The 9,654-nt window shown below is 36.2% G+C and overlaps 1 protein-coding gene across 1 annotated transcript; it reads right to left on the bottom strand.

Moving 5' to 3' along the window:
- Window positions 1-3,751: 3,751 nt before the first annotated feature.
- On the bottom strand, window positions 3,752-5,733 carry LOC128511375 (red-sensitive opsin). Its single transcript, XM_053484210.1, has 6 exons — window positions 5,508-5,733; window positions 5,086-5,382; window positions 4,802-4,970; window positions 4,528-4,693; window positions 4,207-4,446; window positions 3,752-4,127 (listed from the first exon to the last, which is right to left on the bottom strand). Exons 1-6 carry the CDS (start codon window positions 5,608-5,610, stop codon window positions 4,026-4,028), a joined length of 1,077 nt encoding a protein of 358 aa, XP_053340185.1. The 5' UTR covers window positions 5,611-5,733; the 3' UTR covers window positions 3,752-4,025.
- Between the last annotated feature and the right edge of the window lie 3,921 nt (window positions 5,734-9,654).

Here is a 9,654-nt window from a genome sequence, read left to right as displayed (position 1 = left end):
TCACGTAGAATTAAGGCGAAAGCGGGTCAAACACCGTATTAGTATGGTGTTCCTAATAATCCTTTAGGTGAGTGTATATGACATTCATCACCTTTATCACCTGTATACTACATTTATCACCTTCCTGCCCATTATCTGAATATGTGAAGACAATTTTGATTTTCTGATTCTAAAGTATTGTGTCTAAGCATATGCTCATTTTTGTTAATGATAAACAAATTATAGTCATGTTCAAAAGTTAACAACCCCTCTTTAAATTCTAAGTGATTGTGTAAAAACAGAATAAAAATCATCTGGATATAATGGTTCCTAGTATTAGGCATATACCAAACAAATAACAACATATAAATGTTTTTCCCTATGCCATTATTTATTTAACAATAATTTAACCAAAAAGAAAAAAACATACAGGCAATACAGACTAAGTACCCCCTAACTGCTTCCACAGGATTTATGAGGGTAGGTTGCAGCCAGGTGTTGCTAATTATCAGCCCTTGATTAACTGTTGTAAAGTGTGCAAACCTCTATAAAATAAGTGATCTTTGTCTGGAGCATTAAGGTGTGTGTAACATAATGCCAAGAGGGAAAGACATAAGCAATGGTCTTTTAGAGAGGCATCTGTTGCTGCTCATCAATCTGGGAAGGGTTATAAAACCATTTCCAAACAATTTGGAGTTCAATGTTCTACAGAAAGATTGTTCCCAAGTGAAATGCACCCATTTCATGCATTTAAAAGGGTTGCCATATGCCATATTCTATCAAGATATCTTTACAGGAGTGGCAATCTCAGCACATTCACCCCTAGGGCCGACTGTGCAATGCAAAATGCAAGCGTTACATCTCAGGCCCCACAGGCCTCTCTGTTCATATTGAATGGAAAAGTCCATGACTGCCCAATTAAAAAAAGACTGAAAAAGGAGGGGCTTTATGTTTGGAAGGGCCTTCTTCTTCTTTCGTCTGCTCTCATTAGAGGTCACCACAACAAGCAATTTGTATCCATCCAACTCTGCCTACCACACCTTTCCTTGTAACTCCAACCTCCTGCTTGTCCTTCCTCACCACATCCATAAACCTTCTCTTAGGCCTTCCTCTTTTTCTTCTTGCTGGTAGCTCCATCTCTAACATTCTTTTTCCATATACTCCTTATCCATCCTTCGCACACGTCTAAACCATCTTAATCTGGCCAGGAATGGAAAAAGCCTGTTCTGCCTAAAAAAAAAAAAAAAACACAGACCTGCATTTGAACAAAGCACCGGGTTTCTGGTATAACGTCCTCTGGACAGATGCGACCAAATTCAGCAGGATTATACCCACTGTCAAGCATGGCAACAGAGGGGTGATATTTTGTGCTTGTTTTGCAGCCACAGGACCATTAACTCTCTGTATGCCAAAGTATTTTAGAGGCAAATGAGAAGCCATCTGTCCAGTCGAGACCTCAACTCAATTGATATGCTATGGCCTTAAGAGAGCTGTGCATATTTCCCCTAAAAAATCAGTTAACTGAAGCAATGATGTAAAGAAGAATAGTAACAAAGAGAAGATATTTGTTAAATTTATTCAATTATTTATGTTATGTTTAATAATGCCATGATGAAAAAAGTTATATGTTGTTCGTCTAAGGTTGTATTTGCCTAATACTAAGACCTGCTATGATCAGATTATTTTTATTGTTTGGACACAAAACACATTTACTAACTTTATAACATGATTGTTATCTTCAATTCCTAAATCTGATACAAACCCTGCTCATGTCTCCAGTATAATACCACAAATGAATGAATGCAGCTTTACAAGGATTTTAGGGTTATTTCAACAATACCATGCATCCACTGTACTACTGTTAAGGAGCTCAAACCATTAATTTCCCCTTTATTTATACTGTACCCAGCCATGAGATATACTGTGGGATTAGTGTCCTGACTCAGGAATAACATCTTATTGTTCATAAGAGACCACATGAAGTATCATAGAAAGTACAATGGCCCGTGTTAAGACTGAGAGAGAAGGTGCATTGACCTCTACATATTTCACTACTGGGACAGAGAGAATTTTATTGGTGCTTACTTAATATTACTATAATAAAAAAGATTCTAAAAGAAACAACAACAAAAAAAATGTTTCTCTTATTTAAGACTTATTTTCTCTTATTTAGGACTGAATTAATTATTCAAACAAAAATAATCTGTAATTTAAAAGAAGTATGATTTTATAAGTATACGTTTGAAAAGTTTGACACCAAAGAGAGATTTTCGAATAAAGCCAGATAGTTTTTCTTAATGTTAGAGTCATAAAGGTGTAAAAATGCTTAAAATGGCAAAATAGTATGTTAAAACTGTGTGTGTGTGTGTGAATTTTGTGTGATCTATACCTAATATATAACTCCACCTCCTAAAATTTTGTCACCAGTGTTGGGGGGCGTTACATGTTGTTTTATTTAAGACCTTTATAATTATTCTCCTATCATCACTCAGCAAAGCTTGGCCCATAATCTGTTAACTACAAACAGCAGGAATAACAAGGAGGGCTAACAAGGGGGGCTAACAAAGGGGGGGGGGGGGGTTTAACAAAGGTAGGGGGCTTGTAGGACAACTTTCACACACACACACACACACACACTATCGGAATCACTCGTCTCTGGCTCACGGATTACATAAATTGTCTGAATAGCGGATACAATTTTTGAAAATATAACTAAATAACTAAGTACTTAAATGGCGGACCTAACACGTTAAAATACTCAGGACATCAAAACAGTAATCCAAGTACTCTAATGGTTACTTTGTATCGTGTTACACCCCACACTGTTCGTCACAATCAGCCTGCTGTTCCACATGTGATCATTTAATTATGCAATATTTTTAATATTACAATATTTTTTATAATTTTAATTTTTAATAAAAATATAACAAATTCATCCATTAAGTCATACAACAGTCAAACAAAAAATATTGGAAGCAAATTAGAAAAAAAGGAAAAAATGATTGTTGAAAATCACGAGAAACACAAGATTTGTGTAACAAAACATAAAAGAATAACAAAAAGAAAAAAGTAAAGTGGTAAGAAAATATAAAATCTTTATTATTAGAAAATATTGAAATATTTTTTTCTGTCAGGATTATCGGCGTTCATAAAACCTCTTAATAAAATGCATGGCACACGTCCCTAATTATATTTAAGTGTTTAAGTGCTTATAGGAGCACATTTATGACTTCCAGTTTCAGTGGGATGTAAAAATGAGATGAGGCAGACAACACCTTTCTTTAGGTCCTTGGTAATAAGGAAAATACCTATACCCCATTGGTAAATATAGTGGAGGGTGTTTAATGCTGTGAGTCCTTTATTTTCTCATAGGTCACCACTATCCACTACCACTATATTTTTAAGGAGATGATACAGCTTCTGTTTTGGGGCAGAAGTCCTGAGACACAGCAGACTTAAAAATTAAACATCCTTAACAGAGTACTCATAGTTTGATTTGAAATAGACAGACAGACAACTTTAGTATAGCCATCTGCTGCATATTTATTGTAGACATAAAACTGGTTTACATAAAAAGTGTAGATTCTCTAATTTTTGTTTTGTTTTTGATCATTTGCAAAACTACAAAAATAAAAAAAAACTGTGACAGCAGTTACACATCCATTAACATTATATATATATATATATATATATATATATATATATATAATATAGTACTTTACGTACCATAGTTTTTAATCTATTTTTTCATTTAAAAAATGGTCATGGGGCTTGCATATATTATGAACACATGCATAATATTATATTGTAAAAATATATTTTAGACATAAGTTTTACTTATTAAAGTTCACTTAAAGTTTTTGGTCCTTTTTTACTAGGACCAAAATCGTGGGACTTCTTACAAAATACATTAAAGCTGATACAATATACAGAGCTTGAATCCATATTCTTGGAATCCATATTCTTCAACTGTTTCATATTACAGGATAACAAAAAGTGAACAAATCAAGAAGTTCGTTTTCCATTTGCCACAAGTCAGAAGATATTTATGCAGGTGCCACAGAGGAAACTTCTGTTTTGGAAGTAGAAGACACTTCAGAGCCATCATCGACCTTCTTTCCAAAGAGCTGCATGATGCATGAGCGGAACTACAAGGCAAGAGAACACAGTTTTTAAATGTTTGCAGTAATTAAAAGAATGTAAAGCATTTGCAAAAGTGCCTGTTACCTGTCGGTTCATAAAAACATAGATAATGGGGTTGTAGATGGTGGCACTCTTTGCAAAGTAGGCAGGCATAGCTGCTGCCAGTGGGTGAAAGGCATAACCAGGGTTAGCGGATGCAAAGCAGGCAAAGAATGTGTATGGTCCCCAGCAGAAACAATAAGCACCAATCATAACAAAAATCATTCTGGTAACTTCCTTTTCAGCTTTCTGCGTTGATTCAGATTCCTTTTGTTGTGCTGCAACCTGTTAAAAATACATATGCCAAGGTTGACCTATTTAAAAAAGGAATTATTGATATTTTATTAAAAAAATTTGCTTACTTACAGCACGGATTGCCATCCAAACAGCAAGGTAGCAGAGAATGATAACGGCCAGTGGCATAATACAACAGGTGATCATCAGCGCAATCATATAAGACAGAACTCCAGGGTCTTCACTTCCACTGAATACATCAGGTCCACAAGAGGTCTTCAGGCCATGAGGCCAGTACCTGCAGGTTAGGAAGATGGTAGAAACTATGCTTTCTCTTTTACTTTTATTAGCTTGCTGTCTATGATTAGTTAGGATAAACACTTAAGACACTTTAGAATAAACTTACCTGCTCCATCCAAAAATAGGAAGTGAAGTCCAAAATCCAGACCAGACCCAAGTAAAGATAATGCCTCCCGTTGCCCATTTACCGTCAAATTTTACATTTCCAAAAGGTTTACACACCACCACCCATCTCTCAAATGAAATGACAGTCAAAGACCACAACCCAGCAATGCCTAAGAAATGAATCATTAAAAAGTTGTAAATTAGAAAATGTCTTTTTAAAGGTAGGCATACTAATTGCAGATATTTGATACTAGTACCCTGATAAGTTCTATCAAGACTGCTTACCACAGGTAGCGACGGTAAAACCCTCAAACACGCACATTGGGTGTCCAAGGATAAAATAGCCAAAAAATTGGTTACAGACACTTATAGTACTGGCCAATAGTGTCTCTAAAATATCAGCTATTGCAAGGTTGACCAAGATCCAGTTCAGAGGGTGACGGAGCTTCTTGAATTTGGCTGTGGCTACCAGTACCAGGCCATTGGTGAATGTTGAGGCCACAACCACAAAAAACATCCAACACGTTGAAAGATTGTACACCCATCTTGGGGCAATGTGGTAGTTGGGTCCCTCAAATGGATCTAAAAAAAGAAAGAGAATGCTTCTGGCAAGTTCAGTGAAGCATATTAGAGCAAGTAAACACAAAGTTATGTATTGGAGGGCCTAACTTTTACTTTTGTTCTCTTATTTTAAATAGCCCTCTCACCTTGGGTGTTATTGCTGTTGGTGTATTTGAAGGCTGATTCCCGTGTTGTTTCATCACCTCGCCGCCTGGCTGCAAAGATAGCTTCTCCCCACTGCTCTGCCATTGTGAGGATTTAACTGGTTTTGAGTAATGCCCTGAATTGCTTTCTTAGATAGTTCTCTAGCTCTTCTGAAATTTGAACAACTTGCTTATTCTAACTCTGATCGGTTGATATTCTTTCCGCTGTCTCTTTCTGAAGGGCTGATCAGTGGATTTCTGCTTGTTCTCTAAGTGCTTTTATATGTAACCTGATGATGCCAAGGCGGAGTCAGACTAACCTATAAACAGGATAAGGATTGGTACCTGTGTCTGGATAAGGTCAGTAGGGGCATGTGCTACCGTACGAAAAAAGAAGATGACAAGGAAGAAAAATAAGGAGACACCAATTAATATATTAGATTACAAATGTCTAAGCTACTTTCCCTGACTAAAGTATAGATGGAGTCTAAAAGTTTTGCCTTGAAACATGACCCAGAATTTTTTTAGACTTTGTACACTGATTTAATGTTGAAGTTTGTTCTCTAAGAACATTAGTGTAGCAGTGCAATCACTTTTTCTAGTTAAAACAGAGGATTTGTTACACATTTAAGGCTTGTTAACCTCAAGTGTATATTTTCATAATTTTATGTTCTAAACATTTGCTGTAATCAGAATTTTTCTAATGTGTTGTTTGTACACATCCGGGTTTTTAGTGAGAGTATTAGTAAAAGATTGTTTAGGTTGCAAATCATAGTTAAGTTAACCAAGAATAAATAAGAAGGAAGATTGTAGGATAGCAATAGACCTCTTTTGGGCACTGACATTTGGTCGCATATACGTAAATTATTAATGTAATTTTTAAGATAGCATACAAGCTAATTTAAAATTTTACTATATTCATCTGTTATGTTTTACCAATGATTTGGTCCACATAAGCCAGATGTGCAAGTTAAGTTTTAGCTGAGCTCAAATTGGCTTATTAGGGGAACTAGGGTGCCTTGTTACCCTGCACATTTGATCCTAATTAGTATTGACAAAGATGGAGTAAAACCTTCCTAATCCCTTATAGCTCGAAAAACTATCCTTGTGTCAACTTTTTAGGTAGTAGGAGTACCCATAAACATGTTGAACACACATTGTACTATTTAAATGTGTGTAAAGAGACCCATACATTTAGGGTTCTATTTTCATTTTTTGTTTGCTCTTTAACCGGAGGTCCTCCACGGTTGTATAAATGGGAATACATACAGTTGTCACTGTTGACTTTCATGGTCCCTAGTTGGACTACAGAGATTCCTAGATGGATAGATGGACGGATGGATGGTTGCTCTTCAATACTAAAAATAAATAAAAGCAAACTCCTAAGATTGATCTGCTTTTTAAATATGGTTTGTGTTTGGAGAATTAGCAAATTACTTTTGTTGCATTAATTTAAATATTAGTACAACTAAATTCAAATTGCAGTCTAGTTTTGATTTTACATTAAACATTACATTTTAATGAATGGATTATAGCTTGGTCAGTTTTTACCTAATAAGCAAGCCATAGGTGAGAGTAGCAATGTAAAACTGCCTAAATCGACAGTTGGAAAAAATCTTGAGAGAAACCAGACTTAGAAAGAGCCCATCCTCATCTGGGGTGATCGGAAGTTAAATTTAGTTAACATGAAGTCCACTCTGTTGAGGTTAACAAGTTGTTCACTGATGGACACTTGGGAACAACATTGTGCAAAATTATGTGTATCAATGCAGTTAAAAGTCGTCTTTATGTTTTAAAAGAACCTTTATCAGTTGACACATATTTCTTAAGCAGACCATATGGGCCCAGTTAGAAATCTATATGTAATGAGAACTTCAAAGAGAAGAGCAGAGAGCAGAATGGGTTGGGATCACCAGTATCTCAAGAGTGCCTTATGTAGCTCGACAAGGAGGGAGTAAGAAAGAGATGGGATGGCAGGAGAAAAAGAGAGAGAGTAAGACGGAGAGAAAGATGGTTACATATGCTCATGTATCAGAGTCATGCAATAGATAAGGTTCATGTTCAGTTGTAGAGAGTACAAACAGAAAATCTCCCAGGAGTTGCTGTGCCAACATATATAAAAGGGATGCCAAGGAGCAAAATATATTTTTTATTATAATTGGTGACTAAACTTTAAAGGGGGGCGGGGGGGAGTGGCTCAGCATTTAACACCGTTACCTCACACCTGTACGGATGAATGCATGTTGTTTAAAAAAAAAAACTTTGAAGAAGAGTGAGCATTGGAAGACTATTCCATAACTGTAACTTTGTATGAGAAAGCTCTGTTGTAGTCTTCATTATATACACAAACACACAAATACACACTCATACACTCATTCAAACAGTATGGGCAATTTTGAAAGGCCAATTAGCCTAATCTGCATGTCTTTGGGCTGTGGGAGGAAACCAAAGTAGCTGGAAAAAACCAACCAATCAAGTGGAGAATGTACAAATTCCATGCACACAAAGATGGAAATTGAACCCGGACCCTGGAGGTGCAAATGAATGTTAATTAAATGAAAATTGTAAAAGTAAATTGAGAATATTCCACCTCTATAGCTGAGATAACAATTTTAGGTATTTTAGGTAACAATTGTAAAACAAAAGCAGCAAAAAAGGAAAAAGTCCAAGTAACCATGGTAACTTTTTGGAAATGCGTGAATTTCTTGCGAAGCGACATCTTTTTTGCAGGATTTTGTATAAGCAAAAGTCATGTAATCTCACTAGTCATGATACCCAAAATAAACTTATAAAAATAGCTTTTGATAATATGCCCTGTGATGAATTGGTGATGGTACACTTTCTCTAGAGTGTGCCATTTCTCATGCCCAAGTCCCTGGGATAGACTCTGAACAGGATACGCAGTATGAGTGAGAAGAGTCAGAGAGTAAGTAAAGAATGAGTGAGAGTCAGAAAACCATTCCTAAATGAGCTTGTTTTTTCCACTCTGCCTGTTGTTGCACAATGTTATGATGAAACTGCTGTCATGTCTGGGAATGTTAATGTAAATTTTCCCCTGTAATGGAAAGCCGGTGTACTTTTTTTTGGTCACCTTGGACTTATCATGCTTTTCACCAGATGAAGAGGCAGCTGGGAGTGCAAATAGACCTGCTGGCTTTCAGCAGCACAAGATAGGCATGTAGATTTTATACCATAGTAGCTGTGAGGAATTCTTTGAAGTCTATTACAAAGGTTCTTTCTGAGTTTTCAGTGCCCACAAATTACAGATTTACTAAGGCATCAGGTCTACTTTACTGTGTGACAATTTTGAAACTCTTTGTCAAGTTTCCACTTGACCGTTATAAAGAGATTGATGGATATGAGAAACCAATAGGAAAGGAGCTGTCAAGAGATATTCTCTTTATGTGCATCCTGTGACATTTCTGTCCCTCTAATTCTGATAGCCTGAAAAAAGTTAGTGTAGACATTTTTTTCTATCCACTAATTGATACACTGATTGAAGCTAATGAGAAACATTTCTCAAACAAATGGATGCAAATAGGAAATGCAAAACATGAGCCACCCTCTTATCTAATCAGACAATGTTTTCCACATGTTGCCCTTATGCTGTCATGTGCCTTTTGATCAACAATGGCTATTATGTTTCTATTCTGCTGAAGGACTGATTTATGGATTGCTGCAACATGTTCTACCATCCCTGGACAGGAGTATTTTTAGGCGAACTGTTGGGTTCTTACTTATTTCATTAAGCAAGCTCCTTTTATTTCTGGATGGAATGGCACAGACAACTTTATAAAGGTTTGAGGTTGCCAAGCCATGAAGCCCCCACTACAACCTAAAGGATCTGCTGCTAAGATAAGAATGCTGGTACCAAAACAAATATTTAGAGGTCTTTTGGATTCTATGCCTAACTATATATATTAAAATAGGTAATATTTAATGGCTATAGAAGTTGTAGTATCACTGGAGTCATGATAAAAACAGTCTCTCCCTATTTTGCTGTTACTGTGGCTGTGTGGATAGACCATTTTTCCAGGACGTTTGGTGGGATGTGAACCTTACGACGTGGATCTAACGAATGGCCTTAAAAAAGATCTCATTCCATGTAATTTGTCTACACAAAGGAGGAGGTGTACAGGACAAAACCTCA

Source organism: Clarias gariepinus, chromosome 23, assembly GCF_024256425.1.
Source record: "Clarias gariepinus isolate MV-2021 ecotype Netherlands chromosome 23, CGAR_prim_01v2, whole genome shotgun sequence".
In the NCBI taxonomy this organism is placed as follows: Eukaryota; Metazoa; Chordata; class Actinopteri; order Siluriformes; family Clariidae; genus Clarias; species Clarias gariepinus.
Note: the sequence above shows the minus strand (reverse complement) of the source record. Positions and strands in the feature narration are given on the sequence as shown.

Coding starts and splice junctions, on each gene's coding strand:
- LOC128511375 (XM_053484210.1), bottom strand. CDS start 5,610: ATGGCAGAGCAGTGGGGAGAAGCTATCTTTGCAGCCAGGCGGCGAGGT. Junction 4,971..5,085: donor TTTTACCGTCGCTACCTGTG/GTAAGCAGTCTT, acceptor TTCATTTCTTAG/GCATTGCTGGGTTGTGGTCT. Junction 4,694..4,801: donor CCTATTTTTGGATGGAGCAG/GTAAGTTTATTC, acceptor CCTAACCTGCAG/GTACTGGCCTCATGGCCTGA.